General features: G+C 39.5%; 1 protein-coding gene across 1 annotated transcript in view; it reads left to right on the top strand.

Moving 5' to 3' along the window:
• Positions 1-9,172: 9,172 nt before the first annotated feature.
• Positions 9,173-26,950, top strand: part of CCN4 (cellular communication network factor 4) — a 43,557-nt gene continuing 25,779 nt past the window's right edge. Inside the window, exon 1 of the mRNA XM_072410640.1 lies at positions 9,173-9,350. Coding sequence (XP_072266741.1) covers positions 9,303-9,350 — 48 coding nt within the window. The 5' untranslated portion in view covers positions 9,173-9,302. The remainder of the gene's footprint in view (positions 9,351-26,950) is intronic.

Here is a 26,950-nt window from a genome sequence, read left to right as displayed (position 1 = left end):
TATAAAAATATTTGTACACTGACAGTGGGTTTAGGGTTTGCTTATAGAAGGTCCGGATATACACACGACAATAAATTCTGCCTGAAAACACCACTGATAATACATTTTGTTTTTAAATTCAAACCTTAAAAATATTTTAGGTATGAAACTGCACCTTGAAAATGCCATTTATATAATTTGGTAATAAAAGATCAAGCAAGGGAGTTCAGGATTTTATATGGGTGTTACCATGGGTAATCCGTATGCAACTACAGCCTGTCCTGGAATTCCCACTCCTCCGGACTGATATTCATCCATTGGGGCATTTTAATATTTGGATGACTCTTCAAGATCCAGATCTACATCTTTCATCAGATCTGGGGGTTCTTCAGAAGAGTACAGAGGAAGGGTGGTTTAATGTTTCAGAAAGCTATGCTCTGCACCCTGCCGACCACTCCGATCAGCCATGGCCTGCCGAAATTGCACATAAAGCAAAAAAAAAAAAACCCCAAAAACCTATGCAATGAAAGTGGAAATGTTTTCTGTAAAAATGTCATTAGCATGTTGATGGGCAGAGGGAGGGACCAGGGAAGGCAAAATTTTTGTAACTGCAACATTAACCAAACACATAATCCCTAATTTATGACTTTAACCCAATTTCTAAATTGAACCCAACACAAAATACCTTCAAATCCAAATTTAGCTTTCATTCCCTGAAATATTGCAAATTCCTATGCCTTGAATAGTGCTGAGAGTCCCCAGATACCATGCCAAAAAACATGTTGAGGCAATTGGCAATATATGCTCCTCTATTGATCCACTCAATGCCATCTTGTAACCTACTTCGCAAAGCTGATTATTTAGGGGTCCAAACAAATTAAACTGGCAAAGGGGTCCTTTAGCAGTTTACATCGGCCCCCATACTTTATAACACTCCTGCATTGGTATGAGTTCAATTAAATTGCAGAATCAGAATGGCACATCAAAAAGCCTTAATAACTGGCATCATCGTTTGGAACTTGGTTGAATATCTTTGTTTATTAGGAAAACTATTATTGACCAACCCAGTCACAGGCCAATGGTCAGCAAGTGTAGAGGTGGGTTATCTGCACTATGGGGCTAAATCAATGACCTCCCAACATGAAGGTGTACTTGTAAGGAATCCAAAGGACCAGTCCCATTGAGTGGATCAGGGTGACTTGCAGCATCACAATTATGGATATTTGGAGGAACAGATTTTTTTGTTCTTTGTTGCACCAACTCCAACACAGTCTACAGCATATGTACCCATAATTGCCTACTGGAGCAGGTACCTTGATCAAGACAAGACACCAAGGAGTGCTGGTAACGTGACTCGCACACATGAAGTCTGTAGCACATGACATTAGAAAATCTGTTAATATTTTATTATGTTATTTTGGCTTATTTTGTCAAAAAACAGCTCTGCCTTCGATTAAAAATTGTAGGAAAATTGAGAAATAATTTGTGATATTCCAGCATAAATCTTAGAACATGCTTAATACTGGACATTCCTGAAAGATTAGCTTTCTCTGGAGCTACTCCAAGCTCTAAGACAGGGATCCGCAGTGATGGGACAGCTTGCAACAGTTACTGTCATGTGCGCAGAGACAGCTTGGATACAAAAAACACTGACTCTCGGCTGTACTGCCATCAGGTCATTGCTCCCGGTGACTTTCTTTTTTTCTCTCTTTAGGTCAAACTTGAATGTCTCGGTCATGGGCCAGATGGAGATTATTGCACAACTTTAGCCTGATATAAAAGATTACCATTTAATCCAATTTTTTAGATCTTGGAATTGACTCATTTTAGATGTAGCAAATCTAACAACTAGAATATATTTTTATATTTGCTGCCTATAACTTTTTCCAACAGTGGGGTTTACTGTGTAGGAATTATTCTTACAAACAAGTTGGGACCTAGGGTTTTCCACATAACATGGGGATTTTAATACAATTGGAACCATGTACAAATCAGCTTTGGGTATGTCTTTCCTATGCCAAATTTGGTATTGTGGTGTATTGCTGGTCTTTTTTTAGCCCTCATCTATACCTGTTTAAATGCCATGCCACTTTTTTTGAGGCTTTGCTATTTTAATTTATATTTGGCTGAAGATAATTTTATTTCTGTACAGTATTTCTTGTTATCATATGTAAGGAGTGTCATTCCATAAATGTGTGGAATATTTGTTATTCATATGTCTATATATGTCATATGTAGACATATTTAGACATATAGACATACGTATGTTATATTTGTTTTTTATATGTCTACAACACAACTGCTGTAATTTATTTCTGAAAAATTTCAATAAAACTTTCAAATCAGCTTTGGTTCAATCAATGTTCAATACGATGAGCTGATATTGATCAATTGATCAGCTGAGTCAAAGCTTGGTCCAGCAGGATATAGGCATAGTTAAGTGTATGTGTGTGTATTTTGAAGTTCCATGCTAGCAAAATTGATCAAGAAAGTTAAACTCACATACTTGTACAATTGATGTATATTTTCAAACCTGACCAATGAATCTTGCCCACTTGATGTTTAATAATTAGATCATTCAAATTCAGAATTAATTTATGGCTGATCTGATGAAATGAATAAATTAACCGCTTGATTGGAGGGGAAAATCAACCCATTTTTGGCCAGTTTTGCTGCTTTGGTGGAGAAAGGTGTGGTCAGAGGCCCAGCTTTGAGGACTGGTAATGGTTCCAGGACCAAAATAACATGGGGCTGAGTCTGGGACCTCCCAACACAAGGGGCTTGTAAGGGCTCCAAAGGACTAGTCCTGATGAGTGTTTCAGTTTGCCTGGGCATTTAAAGTTTGGCAATACAGCTATACACCTTTGCACTTTTTTGGTGGTGAAAGGGAAAATCAATCCATTTTTGGACAGTTTTGCTGCTTTGGAGGAGAAAGGTGTGGTTAGGGTCCCAGATTTGTGAACTGACAGGGGTTCCAGAGTCAAAGAACATGGGCCAGGTCTGAGACCTCCCAGGATGGAATTGGGCTTTGTGAGGGACACAAAGGACTAGTCCCATTGATTGTTTCAGATTGCCTGGGCATGTTCCAACTAAATACATTCTATTTGCCATCTATGGACAGTTGTAATAGTTTGATTGAGAAAGGTGTGGTCAGGAGCCCAGCTATGAGTTCCAAGATCAAAAGATCATGGGGTTGAGTCTGAGACCTCCAAAGATTAAGGTGGGCTGGTAAAGTACCAAAAGGACTATTCCCTATGAGTGTTTCATTTTTCCTTATTATTAGAATTATTATTATTATTATTATTATTATTATTAATAATAATAATAATAAACAGATTTATATAGCGTCAACATATTTTGCAGCACTGTACATTAAATAGGGGTTGCAAATTAAAGACAGATCCAGACATTGACAAAAGAGGATGAGAGGACCCTGCCCCAAAGAGCTTACAATCTAGGAGGATCCTGCCCCGAAGTGCTTACAATCTAAGAGATTTGGGGAAAGTAACACACAATAGGAGGGAAGATATGGAAAGGTGGAAAGTAGTAAGGGTTTTAAGAGACAGAAAAAGATGGGTAGGCAAGTTTGAAAAAATTAGTTTTGAGTGCTCTTTTAAATGAGCAGAAAATAGGAACAAGCCGAACATGACGAGGAAGACCATTCCAGAGAGTCGGGGCAGCTCTAGAAAAAAGTCTTGGAGCCTTGCATGTGATGAGGTTATGAGTGAGGAAGTCATTAGAAGGTCATTGGAGGAGAGAAGTTAGAAAGGTACAAGAACTGTGGAGGGATTTGAAGGCAAAGCCCAGGAGCTTGAATTTGATTCTAAGGTGAAATGGAAGCCAATGAAGAGAACTACAAAGAGATGCAGCAGAAGAGGAGCGGTGGGAAGGATGGATGAGTCTGGCTGCAGCATTCATAATATATTGTATCTTAATACAGTTATATACCTTCTTTTTGCCATTTAGGAACAGTTGTACTATTTTGGTGGAGAACGGTGTAGCTGGGGGCACAAGTCTGAGAACTCCTGACACTAGACTGGTAAGGGATCTTTTTGAATATTTCAGCACTCATTCATTCATCTGTCACAGGAAACAATCACAAAAGATTGTCACAGTTATGTGACACTTATCTGTTGTCTGTATGGTTTATTTAATCTTGGGGGCCACAATAAAAGTTTCCTATGGGGCCCCATGGTTCCTAGTTATGTCCCAGCTGAACTAATGAAATCTACTATCAAAACAAAATCAAAAACACTATCTAAAGCATTGGTTGTCTCAGATAAGTCCTTGAACCACATACATCCCTCACCATTCCAACGTAATTTAGGGCGTTGAAACCTGTAAAATGTTTGATGTGCTTGGACAAAACTCTTTTTGTAATAGTAATAGAAGGTCAGAGCCTGTAAGGTTTAAATGCTTTCTAGGGCTCTATCACAGATATTTTCCCCTTTCTATCTTGCTGACCATATAGAATTGATGATATGGATCCAATGGTAACAGAGAGACATACCAATATTTTTCACAAGAAAAAAAAGGGAATGGTAAGATGATTGGCATTTTAATATCTGTGTGTGCCTGTTGCATAATTTCCCTTATACGATTGATTAAACCCTATTCAGCAGTGCAGGACGTGAAAAGAACCCCCTCCTAACACCTTGATTTTTTGGTGAAGAATATTGTATAATAAACTAAATGTAGAGAGTTTTTGTAAATTTTGTTTAATATTTGCACCTATGTGCAGGACATTGTGTATTACAGTTGTCTTGGTTATCGAAGTATGAAAACATTTCACGTCTCTGTCCTGTGCAACCTGGGCCATAGTGGTCCACTAGGAGTGCTGAGTTTGTGACTAAAGTCCAGTCCAGGAGTTTGGGAAGGATACAGGCACAGTTTAGTCATGGGGTGAGTCAGCCTCCTGGCATTGTATAATTTACAAGATACATTAGTACTGCTGGTTCACAGCTCCCAGGTGTCTACAACAGCTCTATAGAGGAACGTTTAACGGGGAAGTATGGGCACTACCCACATTTCTGCCTGTAGAAACTAAATTATTGCATGTCCTGATAGTCCAATGGCTTTGACATTTGGATTGAGAAGAGGAACTTAATCTGAAGGTTGTGATTTGATTAATTGGTTTATGTCAATATCTAGAAGAGTCAGTGCAAGCAATAAAAACATAAATCAATGGGCCTTTACAGGATCCTATCTATGCAGGACAACTTTACGTGAAAGAATGGTCTTCTTCTATGTCCTCGTGTGGTTTTCTTAATATTGTTCCCAATTGTTCCTGTCTGTGTTTCCCATTGGGCTCGGAGTTTTTGGTGGTCCCACTATCCTTTGTGTGTTCTTGATCCTCCTGTTACATTGTACATAACATTATATAAAAACTCCAGCAGGAAATATGGAAGCTCCTCATAATTGGTGCATCAGCTGTGTAGATCCTGGAACTCAGATCTCTTTAACATAGTCCCAAAGTGAAAAAAGAAGTAAAAAGTGGGGTAGTATGATTTTCCATCATCTTTAAACAAACAAAATATCAATTTTTGGTGAACTGACCCATTAACCACTTAAAGTAGACCTGAACTTTAGACGTTGTACCAATAAGTCCATTAGATGAAAAAGGCTTAGATGTTAGTATTGCTATAGGTCTCTTTGTAGCTGATGTCTCATTACTAACATGTTATGCTTTGTTCTGCACTGTGTATATATGGAAATGAAGATAGTCATCTTTGAATGACAAGGCTTTGGTGGGAGGGCTTTGGTCATTCTGGCAGAGCTTTGCTTCCCCATGTCAGAGATGCTCCTCTGATGACTAGTGACCTGATGACCAGTGGGGTAATGATTAAGAAACAGCAGAAGAGAAGGAAAGTAAAGAAAGCACAGATTCTCAAATAGATTAGCCATGAGCAGGGAGATCCTTGCACTGCAGGTGCAGCTTCCCCTCCAGCAGGGAGAACAATTAGCTGATCACCAAATCTGACTCAAAATCAAAAAAGACTAAAGAAGGCAGTGGTGCCCCCGATAATCCCAAATTGGAAATATTCTTTTATGAGACTGTAGGCACAGAATAGCACTTCTGAAGTTGATTTGCAGAGTATCATTTTTAACATTATTATTTCTTGATGTTTGCTATAGGATAACAAACTTGCAGATCCACATTAAAGAGCACCATTTGTATCATTTTAAAAATGTATTATGTATTGGCTTATTGGTAAATTACTACATATTCTACCCTAACATGTTACACATCTTTAGGGACAGACAAGGCTTTAATTTTTCAATCACAATTATTAATATTTTCAATATATTTTCTATAGGTTTTAATTAAAAAAAGATTATAACATATACTAATAGTTTTATTTTTTAGTAGCTCAAAACAAATCTTCTTAAGACAAAGGTGCCATAGAACTGTAACTTGTCTGTAATGTATAGGAGTAATAAAGCCCAGGGTCAAAGGTCACTGTTTACTATCTTTAGGGGATTTTTTTCCCTTTTACTGTTATATTGAAATGGCTGACAAGAAGTAAGCAAATTGTTGGCATAACATGAAGGTTAACAACTTGGTTTGTGTGGACAAGTTGTGGAACAAAGGTTTTGTCCCTTGTGTATAGATTTCTATTGTATACATATATAATGGGCCCTGGGTAAGATACTATCATGGGAGAACCTGAGTGATCCAGCATACCTGAAATGGATCTAGTCCAGGATTTAAAACATGTGCCAAATAAAAGAAAACAATTTTACTCAATCCATTTCAGGTTTCCTGGATCACCCACATTCTCCCATGATAGTCTTTAATACGTTAAGCCCAATATGTCTAATACATATGCATGATAAAGAAGAACAGCAAAATTTAAATGAATAGCCTATACATATAGAATTATAAAACCAGATTCTACTGCAATAATCCCCTTGAACTTAAAGATTTCCCCTGCATCCATTTTTTTCTGCCACTAGATGTCCCCATTCCTATGGCCAGCATAATTTACCCTACTTCATTTCTGAGCCCAGGTCATCCTAGACCCGCTGCAGGTGGCACTTTGGTTTGTGTACATATGGCAAAAGTTTAAGCACCAGCAGCAGACTTACTTCCACTAGCGACTGACTAGTAAAGATCTTATAAGCAGTTATAATTATTTGTAGAACAGGGAATTGTAAATATCTTTTTGAATTTGGCTATACTGCATATTAGCAGGTAATTCTGAACGCCATTGTTATGTCACATTTTTCCCTCTGTTGTGTGATGCATTATGAAGGATTAAACCATTGTCTTGTTTGGGGAATTACAAAGGAAAGAAAATGCCCCAAGCTAGAAATACTGAGTAAAAATCCAAAGAATGTGATACAAAGTAACTGCAAACCCTCCCCACGCTTTTTCTACAGAAAATGATATGATATGCATTTTCATATATGAAGTCTTTGTTACAGATACATTTATGAAGCTGGCGTAATGTGTGCTAGATGCACATAATGGGGGTCAAACCCTCCTTGGGGTCCTATTTATGTTTTTATTTGAAGTTTTATACCTGAGCTTTATGTATTCAATAAAATCCCAACCAAAGTGGATGTAGCTACAGACATATAGACCCTAATGTGGAGTTTGACCTGTTCTCCCCCCCCCCCCCTCCGCCTCCAATGTGATTCTGCACCCCAATTACTCAGAGCACAGCTCAGACCCCTCTGTGACCGCTCCCCCCTCCTCAGTGGCAGGCCTAGTTGAATTCAAATATGTGACACATTCACCATCAACGGCAGATGTAGTTTAGTGACAGACCCCAATAAGTACAGAACTTCTAAGTGCAAGCCCCCACAATTCACAGACCCCCTAACTCAATGATAGACCCCTCATGTAGACTCCCTTTCCAGTGACAGACTACTCCCCTATATGAATGTAGCCCCTCTCAATGACAGATGACCATCAGTAGCAGCTGCCTTTTAGTGACAGACATGCGTAAGTGTAGAACCCCTCAGTACAGGCCCCCCAAAAGTGACAGCCCCCTCATCAGTGACAGAATACTTCCTTAACCCAATGCACGCTGCTCTTAGTAACACATCTGCCATCATCCTTTAGTGACAGATCCATAAGTGCAGAACCCTCACTGCAGACCCCCTCACTAGTAACAGACCCACCCATAACTCAATGACAGACCCCCTTTCAGTGCAGATCCCTTTCTCTTAGAGACACCCCTTAAGGCAAAACCCCTTAGGGTTAGACCACCCACCAGGGACAGACCCCCTGCAGTGCAGACTTGTTGTGGTAACATATTATACACCTTAGCGCAGACCCCCCACCAGAGATATGAAAAACATTTAATACAGGATCTCCAAATCACTAGGTGTCTTTGGTGGCGAACCTTCTCGGTCCAATGCTTGCATACTCCACATCCAGCCTGTGATTGGGCAGTTCTATGAGAAACCGCAAATATTCAGTTCTCCGGTCTATCACTCTGCTTTCTCCTCCTAACAGATTTCTTCTAGTCAGTATATAAGTCCAGCCTATCTGTGCTCCTATGGCATGATCTTGTACTGCAGCACATTAGGCTCCTTGTTCAGCTTCTAATTTATCCATTCTGATTCCTGCTGTACAGAAACTGCAAGAGGCTAATACCAATCTCATACATTGTGTACATGCACAATACATTCCAATGAACATAGCTGCCTGGAGCTAAACTTTTATCCGCTGCAGACAAATTTCTTACTAAGAGGGAGTTAATCTCACCAGCCTATTAAAGTAATTCTGCTGTCACCTCCATTCAGCGAGAATGTCTATACCTAATGTTTTTTTCTATCCTGTTCTTTCTGTTTTTAGTTATAAGGAAACTTATAGTCACACATAAAGAAAAAAAATCTCAATTTTTTCGACAGTCTTTATTAACTCCATCTGTGTCATGTTAAAGCCACAGTCATGGAACTTCTGGTTTATTCATTGGGGTGAATGTATGAAAATACTTCTTGCTGTATGTCAGCCGGTGTGGTATATTGTCTACGCAGTCATCACTTTGCAAGGGTGGGGGGCTGCCACTACCACTGATCCAGATCCTTGACTATTCCTTTAATGACTCTTCAGAACACAGCAAAGCTTACAGTGCATACAGGAGGTGGGGAGAAGAGAATAGAAGGCAGGAGGGAAACTACAGGGCTTGTCTTTACTCCTGACGTCACCCCTGTCTTTTTTAAAAAAAGACTGAGACAAAAGGCTATCAATGCTTTTATGTATGGATCAGCTGGGACTTCTTGCAACTTCATCCCTCCCTACCACTAATTCTGCACTGCAGTGAACTCCAACTGTCTCCAATCAATGCATTTAACACTGCTACCCAGTGATGAGGTGCCTGTTATATTGGATTCTAACAGCAGTCTCCATCTGTCAGGTAGGTTCTAAGGATAGTGGGTTGGATGGTGGCAAGTTTGGAAAAAGTTCTGAAGGTATAGCCTGATGGGGGACTTGGGACAGCTCCCCCGCAATACAGGAATATATGATTTAAAATACAGTTAGAGGTAAAAGTTTGGTACCTGCAGCTGTATGCAATGCATTGGATTGCAAATGAATTTGGCTTTATTTGAGAAGACCACCCCAAGAATTGCAATGTCACCTTCTAATACGGAAAGAAATAATTTTCTAATCTGATATGAGATTAAAATATGATTGGATGATGTTGTAAAATATACTTTGAAGATCTTAATTACTACTTTACTTGCTTAGGGATTACACCAATTAGCAGATAGATCTTCAGCTCTTACCCATCTCTAACCATCCCAGGTTGATGAGCACCTAGCAGCTTGGAGATGCCAACTCCAAAAGAATGCTGAGGATTGTAGTTTCTTGACAGGTGATTTACTTTCACGTGACAGCTGCAAACATATTACCTAAATGCTATCTGGAAAAAAAAATTGTGTATGACATTGAGGTTGGTTTACTGGAAATTAACGATAATGTGGTCTAATTTTGATAACTTGGCTAGGCGATGCTGAAGCTTGCTGTTCCTTAATATGTGATGAAATTTCAGTTTTTGGCAGTATTAGGTCATCTAGAACTCCATATCCTGAGCTCTTCTGAAGTTTTTAAGTGAGGAGTTTTTAAGTGTTTGCCAAACCTTTGCTGATTAATTGGACAGAGTTTTAGATTTATGGGACTTATAATACTTTGGGACTTAAGATTCTTCAACACCTTGAAGGTCATGGTCATTGAGCAAAAGGTCCTCCGTAATCTAATCATTTCATTGAGGAGTTTTATTATTTGATTGAAAGATAAGTTTGCAAAATATATTTTCACCTCTCAAAATAAGGATGGCAATGTACCTTGAGCATCCAAGTTCATCATCACCTGGTGGAAACTCCTAAGCCGCATTGGTCGCAAACAGGACAGGATCCTGTTGACCACCTCCATGAAAGTTCTCTGAAGGCCACTCATGAAAGGATTTACAAAGAACAGTCCTTGACACCTCTAACATAGATAGTTTATCATGTGCAGGGAAAAGGCAGCTAGAAACTCTCAGCTCTGCCTTTCAAAGCTTTTGGGTCTGACTCAACACACGTGGCAGAGTCTGAAAGCTGAGCAGAGCAAGAGAGAATGGAAGGAGGAGGAGATGTTAGCAAACAAGTTATGTGTCTGCAAGCAGAATCATTCATTTACTGTATAATAAACAGCCCCAACATTCTGTGAATTTTTTCCTCTTGTTTGATTTAGACAATGTTATCCAAACCAGCTACAAGGAAACAGATCTGTATCTGGGTTTCATCCCCAGGGCAGGGTGTCCTTAGCTGAAACTTTGTCCCTTGCCCTGGTGTTCTGCTCTAAGGTTAGTTGTCTAAATTTACATCTGAACCCCAGGCAGATATAAAAGAAACAGATGAATGCAGCTCTGTATTCATGTCACATTATTTCAAAGCAGACAGGGCAGAGACTGGGATAAGGAGAAGCAGAGGAATGGTTGTAAGTGCAAACACATGTTGATTGGAGGAGGGAACAGAGTGAACTGGTCAGTCTGCTGCTTCTTCTTCACTGTCCAGTTATGGGCCTGGGAGCATTATTGATTTTTCAGGTATCCTACTCTACCAGGCAGGGCTGTTCTTGTTACCCACAGTGCAATTGTTGTTATTTTTGTGGTGCAATTTTGACTCTTCTTGTTACTTACAGTGCAATTTATGTTGTTCTTAGGGTGCAGTTCTGAGTATTCTTGTTACCCTCGGTGCAGTTTGCTTGGGAGCTGCCAACCCCGCAGTCTCGCACCCTTAATCTTAGTAAAGGTGATTTATGCAACCGAGGACAGATTGAGGGTGTGGACAGTAGGACAGGTGTTCTTTTATGAGCAAGACATTTTTCTATGCTTTCGGAGAAATGACATAGTAACTTTAATTATGAGGTTTACAGTAAATCTCCAGCCAAAACCATTTTTGTTTAAATAGGGAAGCTTCTAGAACCCCGTTAGGTTTTTATAGCTTAAGCTACGTACACACTTCCAATTATTATCGTTGGAAAACGAACGACGAACGTTCATGCACGATATATACGACCGATCGTATAGCACCGATCCTGCACATAGAGTTAACGACGCGATCGTTCGTAGATATTGTACACACAATAGATACGATCGTTTGAGCGATAGAGGAACTATGTGCACGACAGGAAAGTGAACGGACGTTCGTTCATCACGCATGCTCTGAACATGGACGATCAACGAACGACCGTACACACGAACGATGTTCAACGATCGTCGTCCAATCCGATCCGTCGGTCCGGTCGTTCGTTTCCAGCGACTTTCCTCGTTCGTCGGCGTCGTTGGTTACTTTTTTACGAACGATTTTTTGCCCAATCGATCGTTCGTCGTTCGATTGGAACGATAAAAATTGGAAGTGTGTACGCACCTTTAGGAGCTTTACCCTCTCTATTTGTCCAGGAAACTCTATCAGGACACAAGTGATATATACACAACTCTAAAGGGGTCTCCAAACAAATGTAGAAAGATAGTGGCACCCAATTCCAGGGCAACAATCTTCATTTTACTTGCTGTTGTTTCTCTAGGAGGGCAAAAACAAACCAAAAAGTCTAAGAGGTGGTAAATTTTCCAAAATTGGAAAGTTTTGCTGTAGATATAGTTTAATTGGTACATTAGATATTGAAGAGTAACCTTTAGCTTTGGGTAAATGGGTCTCAGAGCTGCTTTTCCAAATTTGTAAATGGGTGCAAAGGCTGAGCCCCTCACAAAAATGTTTTTTTTTTGTTTTTTGACTGTTTTTGTTAGGACTTTTTGTCCCATCGTCTATATGGCCAACATTGTAAATATGGTTAATAACATAACAGTTTCAGTTATGGGGTTAGTAACCATTGAGCTCTCACTAGGTTGGCAGGTGGTCATCAATATAGGTAAATGACCCTCAAAATTAGGGGGTATTTCAGTTTACTTACCAACTTTTTTAATTGTTCTCTGCTCCAGTGGCCAGCCAGGAGTACCTAGGTGGACCCACTGAGACATCTTATCATCATCTCACTGATGTGCGACCAACTCAGCCTCTAATACGTATTACAGTGCTGTCAGTCTAACATTGTACACCTGCTTACAGCAAATAAGAGCAGATACATCATCAGTGTTCTTTTTCTTCATCAATGTCCAATTAGTTGGTGAGCCTGGCAGTGACTACACTTTATCTCCTACATGTAATAGAGAAAGTGATGTCACCATGAAATGGATCCCAACAATTTTGGCAAGTGAAATCAGATTAAAGAGATCACCAGTTTGTATTAAGATGTTTGGCAGGAGCTTCAATGATCATTTGTCATCCGTTTTATTTTAAGATGGGATTCAGTATTAATTTTTGTTCCAGAGAGATTTTTTAATACTTTTTATTTCCATATCTCAATTTTATTTTGCATCTGGCCAGATTTTTTTGTATCTTCAAATGGGAAAATGTGAAGATTTGGGTCACCTGGTTCCAGATGTAGTTTGATTCTAGATACAAATTATTTGGGATGTTCTGGGCCAGTGACAGGTGCCCATTCATTTCCTGGAGGCTTTGCAACATGAACAAGGAGCACAGCGCCAGCAGAGGTAGTTCATATGTACTGGAGGAAGGTGGACGAGGACGGGCAGGGAGCCAAGATCAGTGGTAACTGCTGCCAGTTTGCCATCTGCTTGAGATGAAACTGAACACACAACGGTCATGGCCAGGTCACAAAATATACCCAAGAGGGAGAAATGATTTGTTGTGGTAACTCAATAATATCTCATAGTCTCCTAACCCAGATATGAGAAAGATAAATCTTATTTGGGGCAGCTGCTTATTTTTCTCTCACTTTTTCTACAGCCTTGTTATGGGGAACCATCCATTAATTGGCATCATATTATCTTATTCTCCAATCTTCATTAGATGTGGTGCCAACTTCCTTGGGTTGTGTAGATGGAAGCTCACAAGCTTCCCTTTGCACAACCAAGAATTCAAAATCAGCTCAGTCTTCAGACTGCTCTGCAAGAACTACAGTGGATATAAAAAGTCTACAAACCCCCGATAAAATGTTTTTGTAGTGTAAAAAATTAAGACCACAATAAATATTTCCAAAACTTTCCCCACCTTTAATATGACCTATAACCTGTACAATTTAATTGAACAGCAAACGAATCAATAGGGGGAAAAAATAAAAAAAATAAAAATGTACAATAAGCTGGTTGCATAGGTGTGCATACCCTACAAATACTTTGCTGGAACACCTTTTGATTTAAATTCAGCATTCAGTGTTCTTGGGTCGGAGTCTAACAGCATGGTACATCCTGACTTGGCAATATTTGCCCTATCTTCCTTGCAAAAGCTCTCCAAATCTGTCAGATTGCTAGGGCATCTCTTGAGCATAGCCCTCTTCAGGTCACCCCACGGACTTTCTATTGGATTTAGGTCTGGGCTCTGGCTTGGCCATTCTAAAACTTTTTTATGTGACTTGGTGAAGCCATTCTTTTGTTGATTTGGATGTATGCTTGGGGTCATTGAAAGGTGAAATTCCCCTTCATCTTTAGATTTCTAGCAGACGCATCAGCAGGTATCTAGAACTGTTCATAATTCTCCCTACCTTGGCCAAATAGATTGTTTATGTAGGTAGGTGTACTACTAAGTTGCTGATAAAGATAACTAGACAGGTTATGGCGAAATGGTCTAAAAGAAACCATCCACTCCATCATCACCTATCTCGTTGCACCAGTGTGTCATTTCTAATCCCGAATACATAGACGCAACAGTCTCTATACTCTGCTCTAATGGCGACCATTGACCAACAAGTCTAAAACAGCTGTATGCAGTTTTATATCAGATTTATATCAGATTCTCTATAATAATAAGCCGTATCTGTGCAATACAAGACCAGCTGTGAAAGTACTGTTGGCCCAGGGTTGTAAAGGGATAAATTGCATGGCTCTGCCCATTTCTCAAAAGGAGGAATACATTTCTTTCTTGATGTATCTCTGATAGAAGAGAAACCTGCAAATATCTTCTGATGTATGATGGCTCTACTGTGATAAAAATTACTGACTTTTACTGACTGTTTTTACTGACAGTTTGTGCAATAATATTATAATGTGCATGGCTAGCTTAAAGTGTATGTGTACTTTGCCAATGCAGGGCAAAACAACAGGTTCACTTTAAACTGCCATTTTCAGTAATATAAAATCACTTTCTATTTACGCTTTACCTACTCCAATTGGCTGATGGAAAGTGAAGAAAGACATTAATATGTAAGCTTCATTATGTTCCCTGGAACCTATACAAGTCCAGGTAATGTCTTTCTAAAAAGGGTGGGGGGATATCATATGGAGTGACCCAGGTGCTTATGATAAGGCATTTTAATGGAGTGTTTAAGGAGCCAAGGAAGGTTAAAGGTCTTCTAAAGAAAAGAGAGAGGGAGGTTAAAATAAATATATTGCTTTCACCTGTATGGACAAAAACAGGTTTGTTCATTCTCATCTCGAAAATATGGCTTGTATGCAGCTGTGTAATGATCATTTTCCCTGGAAAGCTTGGCTTGTATGTAAAATAGAAGAAAAAAGAAATAAAGGTTTGTGAAATACAAAATAATATTTTGTATTATCTACACATTGTTACCTAAATACATTTGTATCTTCAATAGTGGACCATAAATACCATACATTGCCCTATATATACACTGAGCCTGATTTAGTAAAGCTCCCCTAAATTGGAGAAGATAGACTATCATGGGCAAACCTGGGTGATCTAGTAAACTGGCTCTTGGGAAGGCAGAAGCTGCTGGGAGGAAGCACCGGTTGGGCATATTGGGTGAACGGGGCTGAAATTATTACTTATGTACTGATTATGTACTTATACAATGTCAGCTTCAGTGTTTCCTTTTTCTCATTCATATCTATTTGATATATCTATTCGGTATCAGCACACCAATAAACAGCTTTCTGTATTGTAATACCAACCACTTCCACTATTGGTACCATTTTATTATTGCAGGTGTGGAAGTCTATCCTTACTTTTACCCACCTAACATTTATGGCTAGCTTCTGAACTGTGTTTGTATTCCATCTCACCAGCCAATCAAAACTCATCTCTGTTTAAAAGCCACAGCTCAGAAAAGTCGTATTGTTTTGAGGCTTTACAGTTGACATGAATAACGTTTCTAATGGATGAGTCCCATTGTTGGTGGATCATCTGATCCTGTAAGGAGATTTGTATGACAAGATATGAGATATGCTTTTCACACAGAATTTCCAAGCTTTAGTTTACCTTAGGGGTGTATTTATCAAAGATTCACTGGACAATTCTCCTATTATTCATCTAAAAGTTCCCCTAAAGAGTGGACAGGATCAGTGCTGACATTCATTTATGTAGGTAGCTAATGGGTAAATCTTGCAAAGGTTTAGGCTTAAACGCATAATCTACATTTCCAAAGCAAAAATCACTTTCATTTACACATTCATCCATTTAAACCATTGACGAGGTTTAATATTGTATAAGGTGTGTTGGGTGAATATCATAACAAATCTACATTCATCATTTCTCAACCAGGGTTCCACTGAATCGTAGGGTTCCTCCAGAGGTTCCTATGGGTTCTATGAGCAATTACTACCTCTCAGGTTAGTTACCACTGACACCAATGATCTTTTTAGCTATCTGTTAGGGTGACCGTCTCCCCAACCGAGGCATTCTTCCCAATGACCACCACACTAATATATTGTGAGCTGCGGATATAGTAATGATACAAGGAGTTCCCTGAAGTCCTGAAAGTTATTATTAGGGTTCCCCCATGTAAAAAAAGGTCAAGAAAGGCTGCTCTATTTCATACTAGATACAGTATAGCCCTTCTACCATTAAGGAACAGTTAAAGCCGAATCTCGTTTTACATAATTTTAACAAGGACAAATCTTGTTTGAAGCAATTTTGCTTGACAATGAGCAAAAACCATTGTAATAAATAGAATAAGCTTAAACAATCCTATCCTGGTAAAAAAAACAACAACAAAAGAAAACAACAATAACCCATAAACCAGTAACTTTCTGCAGAGGACGTTGCAGTAGAGAATTGACTCCAAACAATGAAATATCCACTGACCTCTATTATCATGGAGTCACAATGCTTGGGGGCTAAGACATTACCAGGGTCATAATAGACAGTTCTACTTAACCTCGAGACTGAGTAAATAAAAGTGCTCTTGTGTTACTTTCAGCTTTTTAGTATGAGTGAGGAAAAACTTGCTGATTATAAAGGCGGGCATGCAGAGCGCAGGTAATAAGCAGCTTGCAAAGAATTTTTGTCCTCAGGCAAATGATGTTATCTCCTGCTGCAAGTACAGATCCTTCCAACATAAAAAATGCAGAGCCTTTCTCCGGCACTTGATTTTTGCATATTACATTCATCCAACAAATTCAGTTTAATTGTTTAGGCATATCTATTCTATTATATGTAATTTTAGAAGGGGAGCACCTGCCAAGTTTTTTTTGCTGTTATACACAGTACAACATCAGGGCTTTGTCTGTTTTATTAAAATACCAAACCTTTATTATGTACTCTTGTAAATTATATATAAATATATATGGCTTTGAGTTGGGCTCATACTTCTCTAATGAGCAAACCATAGAGAAAACTTAAAAGGTAAACAGATGGGTCAATATGAGCAAATAAGTCAATCAATGTGTCAGGAGGGACACTGAGGATTATTCTGAGAGGGCAGGCTAAACATAAAAATTGAATTTCCTCCACTCAGGTGGGGCGCTATCCACAATACAGGGCTACAGTCCAGCTAAACACATTGTAGAGCACATGGCACGGACTTCCCAGGTTTCCATGTTCCACTGGGGGCATAAAAGTGGGGTTCTTTGTGCCACTGGGTTCACAGAACCATGGCCTTTGTTTTATGAATCAAAAATTTCCTCTTGGGAGACTTGACCACCATGCAGTGCACAAAAAGCCCAACTCTTCCTTGAACCACTGTAATCCTACATTCCAATAACATTTTACCAATAAGACGATTTAACTTGATCTCCTATGGTTCTCTTTATCTCTCTCCCTTGTCCAGAAAAGGAAGTAAATGGTATGGCCAGGTAGAAACAAACCTTTACCCTTTAGGAAAATACTGCTTTAAATTTCTGGAAAATTCAGGGTCCTCCTCTGTAGAAGGACAACAAAACTGATTTTCGCCACGCTATAATAACAATTCCCAGGAAAGGGCTTTAAAATCTCGTAATAAGTGTCTCGGGCACCTCCTGGGCTGGCCTTGGAATATCCTTGTCACTTCCTGTGCTGATGTAACCCCACCCTTTTAAAGGAACAGAACTATTTCAAGAAACAATTTTACCAATATTGGAACACCTTCCTACAAATGGCCCCATTACATGCAACCAATAGGTTTCAACTGAATCCAACTCATTCCTGTTCCTTTTCTCATAAAATATTAGACACCTAGCTGTTAAATTCTGTTAAGCCAGTCATTGCAACGTATTTTTTACAGGTTGTAAAGAAGATATGAAGACCTCTTTTCTTGGACTTGGTCTTAGTACCCAATGGAAGGTTTTTCAGTGGAACCTCAAGGGCTGGCAATTGGATTACACAAGGGAAGCCAAAGGTGGTGTCAGGCTGACAGTGGTCACTTCACCAGCCCTGCAAGGATCACTTGAGCTCCTGTTTAATGTAGGATGAGGCATGCAGTCATGGGTATTCAACAAACCTAGATTGAGATAATCAACAACATCCTAAATTAAGATGTAAAAACCCCTCAGGGATGCTGTGGATGCTCTAGTGGTATAAAATATTTTCCATTGATCTGTAGTTCTGTGCTACAATGTAGGTGCAGATCAGTGTATGTGCTCTCTGGAAGAGAATGGCCCATGTACCACTAATGGTAACACACCAGCAATGGGATTGTTAGGAAATCCAAGACACCACTCATATGCTTCAGAAGGAAAATTCTTCATTGTTGGCAAAAGAGAGCAAAACCATAGAAGCTGATGATTGTCGTAATTAGGGATCTTGTTTCTGGCAAATGTCAGGATCACTTGTCAGTCATGACCATTAGAAGCAACGAGTCAGCTATTGTCCAGTCAAGGATACCTTCCACATAGATTTAGCCTAAGAGCCCCTGTCAAGTCAACAAATATTAGAATAAACTCTTAGAAATGACAGTTTCTTGCTTGCTTATTATGCTATTAGTCAAGAGAGTGTTGTTACATGTGAAAAGACTTTATCACACTCTCTGCATGAATTTCAATCATTTTGGGTGTTTTAAGAGAAATTCTTGTATCATTTGTTTGTGTAGCTCATGACACTGGGAAGAAGATCATTTATTAAAGAGATTCTGTATGTCTCTTAAGTACATTATTTAGGTTTTTGAATGGAGTCTCCATATTGTTCCAATGTTCATTTTCCAATCTGTGATCCTGCTTGTTTGTACCGTTAGTAAATCACTTATCGAACAAGCATTCTACGATGTCCCTGGACACAGGGTCAAATTTCTAATACTAGCCAAAAGGTGTCAACTTATGACCTCTGGGATAGGTACATTACTGTTACACAGACCGTGTTTTTTGTTTTATTGGTCCATTTCTGGTGTAGAATATTGCAATAATACAAAAGAATTTTTTTAGGGTTACTATATTTGTACTAATCATGGCAATGAAACACTTGGCTAATACACATACTGGAAGACGTCACCTCTTTGTCCCTGCAACCAATGCGTCCTACTGTGTGTATGTTCAACCAAGCCTTTAAGAGCACCTTTATGCTATCCATATACTGTATACCCTAACTATAGCAAACAATGAGCCTGGTTTGGTCTTCGATTGCAACAGTTGACCACTTTCTTGGGGAGCAATCCTTTCAAAGGCAAGGACCCTCACTTTCCCTCCAAGATTTTTCACCTTATTGGAAATTCTTCTCGAAAGTCATCTGCTCATCTGTAGCCGCCATCATTTTGAAGTTACACTGGTCTCTAAGATGGTTATGGTAAGGGCAACTGTCGCTATTGGGAAGAAAAGATAAATTTGTGTACGGCTACTGGATACAGTTACATAGTCGGGTTGAGTTCATCCAAATAAAAAGATTAATCAGCACTGCCTAGCTGTAGTGACACGCTTCTCACCTGCTTTCCTCTTAGCAATCACTTTACGATGACAGAACATTCTAAAACTATTTTCTTGGCTAGCCTTAGAGAGTTTCTAACTCAGTAGATTTATGTGACAGTTGTTGGGCTGAAGGTAATATAGTGCAGTCAGACGCGCAGTGTTATTACTATGTTGGCAAACCAGATGTCTCTTGCACCTTCCTAATTATAATAATAATTGAACAATTCCTGTAGACGTCCACATTCTTGCCCTAAATATTAATGGAGGGGGATGGGAGGAAAAAACGTGCATTGTATAAAACAGGTGATGGTATTGAAGAAAAAGCAGAAAATCCAGAATTAGACAATAGAAATTTATGTGAAATGAAATATAACTCCAGCATAGGCATAAAAGAGAACTTAAACTGCTATTTAGTCTGAAAGAGTGGAAAAATGAGAGCTGCTATTGATTAAAGAAACAGGCCCCAAAGCCATCATCTTAATCCTTGTCTTTCTTGTATCCCTTAGAGTCATTTTTATGTCTCTGATCTCATTCCTATTGTTTTGTAAGTGTGGTCTCCAGAAATGGACATAGGATTCTAAATAAGGTCTAACTAAAGCCCAACATACAGGAACCAGGGTTCAATCCATATTGTACAGCTTGTTAATTGTGCTTGATTTTTTTCTTTTCTTAACAAAAGCATATTTTTGTTTCGATATCTTCAGTACATGATAAATATCTCTGATTATTTATTATTTAAGGATATACAGATGCATACATCAATAAGACACCTTTGATGCTCCGTCCATTATGCTACTTAATTCATTCTATACAAAGATAAAGAAAAAATAAATAAAAACTCTTTTGATGTAGATATATTTTAAAAAGCCACTTTGGGTTCACATTCAGTGCTGGTGATTCCTCCAGTGATACAATGCACAAATGTATCTATATACTGGAATCAGAACCTCCCTTCTGCTGGTGATTTAATCAGTGATACACCCCACAACTCTATCTGTATAAGGGAATCAGGACCCCTTCCTCCTGCTGGTGACCCCTATAGTGATGGTGACCCCACAATTCTATCTACATAGGGGAATCAGGACCTCCTCCCTTCTGCTGGTGACCCCTCTAGTGATGGTGACCCCACAATTCTATATATAAAAGGGAGTCAGGACCTCCTTTCTCCTTTTGATGACCCCCTAGTGATGGTGACCCCACTATTCTATCTATATAGAGGAATCAGGACCTCCTCCCTTCTGCTGGTGACCCCTCTAGTGATGGTGAGCCCTCAATTCTATATATATAAGGAAGTCAGGACCTCCTTCCTCCTGCTGGTGACCCCTCTGGTGATAGTGACCCCACAATTCTATCTATATGGAAGAATGAGGACCCGTCTCCTTCTGAAGGTGATACCTCCAGTGATACAATGCACAAATCTATCTATATAGAGGAATCAGAATTTCCTTCCCCCTCCTGTTGATTTGTCTAGAGATTCTCCCCTCCATTTTATTCTATATCTATATAGTAGAATCTGTTTCTCCTTCCACTTGCTGGTGACCCCTCTACTGATACACCCCACAATTATATCAATATATGGTAATCAGGATCTCTTTCCCATTGCTAGTGGTCCCTCTAGTGATACAAACCCAAAGTCTTTAATCACTGCCTGCACACTAAGATTTGCAATCAACTCAAACAAAAAGCACCACTAAATCTTACTTTATTGTATGTTTTTTTTCATAAATGCATTTTTGCATTTGCCGTTCGGTTATGGAAAAGCAGTGGAAACTACAGATCTATGTTTCTAACTGCATAATAATGCATCTATTGACTATATTACTAAAATGTAGATAACGTTTTGACCAGTTTGGCAGATGTATCTGGCAGAGCTGGAGAAATACTTTGAAATAAATGTGCACTTAGAGGACTAGATCGGCTTCCAGGAAAGTAATAAGATAAATGCTTTATGCAAAGAAAGCCAAGAAGTGTTGGAGTAAGGGAAAAATTTGAGTAAAGAGGAGGAAAAAGAAGTTTAGACATTGCGGGAACAAACCAGTCCTGATTAGATTTATTTATTTAGGAATAATAATGGAGGTAAGGACCACAAAATAAAGATACAATGCAATAGAACAGAACCTGCTGATACATGCACAATTACTTTTATTTATAAAGATAAGGTCAATGGACATTCATTTCAAAGTCATGTCACATGATCTTGCTTTCATGATTTCTACTTTAAATGAGGTTAGGATGGGTTCTGGTGAGTTGCATGGCACAGAAAGAAGACCTGTATTGTAAAACACCCAATGTGCATGACATAGGGGGTCCTGTCCTGTCCTGTCAATCAGACTTCGGGATAAGCTATTTGGGCCATGATGGCACCAGAAGTAGACAATGCAACATCAGATGTAGTGGTGCTACCACTACATCACATAGTAACTGTTACTTAAAATCTCACCTGGATTTGGTCCCCTGTGTATAGAGAATTCCTGCATAGGAAGATGTAAAGAAAAAATAGTTCTAATGTATAAAAAAATATATATGCCAGAAATGGAGTTGCCTGACTATTGGTTAATAACACTGAGGAGTCAGAGATCACCTGAAATGGCTACCATGTCTACTCTTTGGCCTTGATACTGATAGAACACAATTATTAGCTTGAGATCAGAGAATTGACCAGGCTACAACTGTCAGATCCCAGGTGGACCCCAGGAGTGTAGGATGCCGGGGATCACCCACCACATATAATCAGGGCTGGATTTCCCATAAGGCCAACCTAGGCCATATCCTAGGTGCAAAGTTAAAGAAGGGTGGCATTTGTTTGACTCCCTCATGCACTGCTACACATATCTGTCCACTTCCCTTCCTTGAACCCCAGTAGCTGGCCTACACATAACTGACCACTTACCTTTTTGATCAGGATCAGATATAGGGGCATGAAGCTGTCCCCTTGGCTATCCATCACATGAATTGCATTTCTCTGGAAGTATCCATTGCAGAGTTAATGTGGTTCAAAGAAAGTTAGCAGCTACCTATAGCTAACAGAATGCATTGAAAGGTATGTGTAGTTTCTGTTTTTTGGTTCAGAAATGGTGAGCAGGCCAGCATTGTATGATAGCTTTACATTTGTATGTTTTATGCTTCTGTAGTGAGAACAGTAGCATAAAACTGGCCTGCCCTGGCCTGGGGGGGGGGGGATAAAAATCAAGCCTTGCATGTAATGGTGCCTTGTCCTGTAAAAGTGTAGGGATTGAAGGAAGGAATCACAGTGCAAGGTGGGAAATGCACCTGACTTGTACTTTTGCAAGTGATCAATGGAGGCTATTGAATGGACAAACCTTTCCTACTATGACAAGGTGTTCTTTAAGAGCGGTGTGTGATTCCCCAACAAATAGGAGGCAGTTTCACCCGCTATACATTAATGCAACATCTCCCAGTTTGACAGGAATTCCACTTTACAGGCAGAATGTTCGAATGTCGGGCATGTGTCTTTTAAAAAAAAGCAACCTATTGGTGGAGTGATCACCTCATTTGGAAAATTCTGTCTGTAGTCATTGTTGAATCTGGCACTCTGCACTTTGTAAACTTGAGAGTTTGAAAAGACTGAAAACAGAAAGTTACAAAACACCTAATATTGGCTTTCCAAATGTTGATTTGACTTGGTTCAGAGTCTGCCTCTAATTTTCATCTCTTGCCCACCTTGTGCATGCTGCTTGCAGAAAAGGAGCGTTATAAAAATGGGCAGCCAATCAGAATTTATGGGAATGTTTGTAGCAGGGCAGAAATCAGTAAAAAATGGACTTTGTGGAACAATTCCCTAAGAAAGCCAATCAGAAATTGGGAACCAAAGAGTTGCAGTAGCTTCTTCTTTTGTTCTTGTAGCTGCAATGAGGGGAAGACAGTGATTTGGGGAACAACCACAAGAGACCAATAAAATTGTAAATTTAAATATAATTTTTATAAAAATGTATCTGTAAGGTGAGAAGATTTCTATTGATTGTACATACACATTACTGTTTTTGAGACTCCTTAATGGGTTTTGGAGCATGCATTCAATTAGCTCATGAACATTTGAAATGACCCATGGAGAAATGGAAGAAGGTGGCCTGGTCTGAATAATCCATTTCCTTTAGATCATATGGTTGGCTGCCAAAGTTGAAGCCAGAGTTCATTACAATACAAAGAATGGAGACATTCCCCTGTAGTATTCCTGTAGGCGAGAGAACAGAGAGGGTGGGAGCGAAGCCAAGGATGACTTTGATAAATGATTTCACAGAACTTCACGCCATCGGAAATCCGGAAAAATCTGTAGGATGAAGTGTTGGTGAGGCTCAGCTCAGTCTAATTTTCTTGTTTGGGTTTCTCTTGGCTTGGCATTGTACCAAATCTATCTTGGCTGCTTATTTCAGAGCTAAAGGTCAGACTCAGAAGAAAGAAACAACTGCTTTCACCCAGAGAGCAAAAGTACTGTAAGAGGACTGTAAGATGGCAGAAGGATGGAAAAAAGCTGGCCGGTGGTGGCAACCTCAAAGTTCTGGAGCTAACGTCTTTGGGCCAGATATCACAGGACACCTTCTGAGGTCTTGTGGGGTCCATGCCTTGATGGGTCAGAACTGTTTTGGTGGCACTAGGTGGACCCCACTAACCCAACTCCCCTGTCTACAATCTATTATGAATACTGGAGCAAGAGTTATCCATCCTTTACACCACTCCTCTTCTGCTGCCTCTATATGTAGTTCTCATAATTGGCTTCCATTTCACCTTAGAATCAATTTCAAGCACCTGTGCTTTGCCTTCAAATCCCTCCACAGTACCACTTACCTTTCTGCCCTATAGAAAAATCCTCCCCTAGTCGCTCTCTTCACTGCTCCAATGACTTACTAATGCCTTCTGCACTCACAACCTCATCACACGCACAGATACAAGACTTCTCTAGAGCTGCCCCAACTCTCTGGAATGGTCTTCCTCGTCCTATTCGGCTTGCTCTTACTTTCTGCTCGATTAAAATAGCACTCAAAACCCATTTTTTCAAACTTACCTACCCATTTTCAACCCTCACTACTTTCCACCACCACATATCTCCCCTCCTATTGTGTGTTACTTCCCCCACCTCCTAGATTGTAAGCTCACCGAGGCAGGGTCCTCTCCTCCTCTTGTGTCAGTCTGTCATTTGCAACCCCTATTTAATGTACAGCGCTGTGTATTGTGTTGGTGCTATTTAAATCCTGTTTATTATTATTATTATTATTATTATTATTAATAATAATAATAATAATAATAATAATAATTATAATATTATAAAAATAGGTTGATATTTTTCTCATATATATATAATCATGTAGGGGGTTTATAGGAAACTCCGTCCTTCCTCTCAATATAAAAAGGTTGGAGTATTGAGTTTCCTCCAGCTAAGGTTTTGGTGCCAGAGTTTATTAGTGAATACAATACAAAGAATGGAGAAATTCCCCTGTAGAATTTCTTTAGGTGAGAACACAGAGGGTGGGCAAGAAGCCAAGGATGACTTTGATAAATGATTTCACAGAGCCGCACACCATAGGAAATCCAAAATGATATGTAGAAACAAAGTATTGGTGAGTCTCAGCTCGGGCTAATTTTCCTGCACTGTATTTGGGTTTGTCTTGGACTGGCATTATAACCAATTTTATCCTGGCTGAGCACAGAAGCCGCATTACACATCCCCTCTGCAAATACTGATGTCAGAGAAACATTCCGAGTGTCTGCTGTAACCTGTAACTGCTGAACACACACTGGTTATTCATAGAAAGAAAGAAGACATAAAAAATGCAATGCATTCAGTACAAGTCACTGTACAACTGCACAAAAGTCATATTTTAGCTATAGGAGGAGATTGTTAAGTGCATACTGGTAGGGATAAGTAAAATTATTAGTATAAGTGAGGAGCAGTTGGAGTGCTTGGAGTTTAGGTTCTCTTGGGATGTGGCAGCATGGTACGCCCGAATTTTACAGATCAGGTGGTAAAATGGTCTAGAGAACCAATAAAAGGTTGACTATGGACACTGAAGAGTTCACAGTTACCAAGGCTGGTACAAAGTAGGCAACTGACAGGGCCCCATGTTCTCCAGGCTAACAGAATGGGGGGTGCAGAAACTGGTATACTGTGCATTTTGGGTCTCCATTTTATATTTGCCCATGGGCCCATTGTGTCTAAAACCATCTCTGACTGAGACCCCCCCAATAGGAAGCCCCCTGCCCAATGGATGAGTTTTAGTTCCATGGCACGGTTTAAAGAGACTCACTTTCTTATAGCTCAATTACATTTTCATTTGATATCAGCAGAATACATTCCAGGTCTATCAAACAAAAATGCTTGTACAGTCGTACAGAATTTTCGTGGAAGCAGTTGTCTCTCTGCAGTGATCTTACACATGGCCTTTTAAGTCTGACCTATAGCTCTGCAATAATCCAAGCTTATGGTGTCGTGTCTGCTGATTGGAGAGCTCTGACAGAGGGTGGGTTTGACCTGCAGAGAGACGACTGCTTCCCCATGGAGATCAAGGATTCCATTCTACAGAATGCTTGTAGGGAGGGGATGCTCATTTCTACTGTGTCTGTTTTCCAAGAGATCATATTTAGGTTGGGCATTTAAAGCAAGTGACTACACAAGGCCCCTCGTGGTGTTATTTTGCTGAAAGCTGCAGATTTGGTGGTCTATTTATAAAGCAATAAATTGAACTTTGGCCAAACATTCTCCAGTGGAGAATCCTCCATGTCCATGTGCTTTCAATGGCTGTGATTGATTTGCTTGGGTGAATGTCAGATTTTCATGATCAGGATTACAAATACTTTAGCACTTGCACTGTATAATAATTGCAAGGAATGCTCAATCTGATTCCACCAATTGCAAATCTCAGCACACATAGGGCCAGCCTAAAAGCTTCATTCTGATTGGCTGTTCTAGATGCTTGCTGCAACAGGGAAGTATATCCTTGGCATTGGCAATACACTGCAGACACCATACTTTGGCTAAATTTTAAGAGGATTTAGGGAACCTGGTTAGGTGACGTTTACAGTTCCTTTTATGTTCCGGGACCCCTTTGTACTGCATTGCAAGTTAAACAATGGAAACCTTCTCTGTGTAGGAGCTGCAGCCGCACTTGCCAACCTCACTTAGAACTTCATTAGTATTGAATTTTTTAATGAAAACGCTATTGTGTAAACTGGGTGCATGACTCCAGAACTCACAACCTGGTTGTAATCAGAGACATTAATTGTATTTATTTTTTGCCTGATTAGAAGATTCCCAACAATGTCTCTTTATTGGAGCTGAATACTAGGCAAACAGCCAATCATACAGAATATATTTTGAATATTTATTATGAACTCGGCTTTATCATTAGAATATCCAACATATACTTGTAAACATGGCCACATCCCTAAAACAGATAAAA

The sequence above is a fragment of the Pyxicephalus adspersus genome, chromosome 5 (genome assembly GCF_032062135.1).
Source record: "Pyxicephalus adspersus chromosome 5, UCB_Pads_2.0, whole genome shotgun sequence".
NCBI lineage: Eukaryota > Metazoa > Chordata > Amphibia > Anura > Pyxicephalidae > Pyxicephalus > Pyxicephalus adspersus.
The sequence above is the reverse complement of the archived record's forward strand: the minus strand, read 5'-3'. Positions and strand labels throughout refer to the sequence as shown.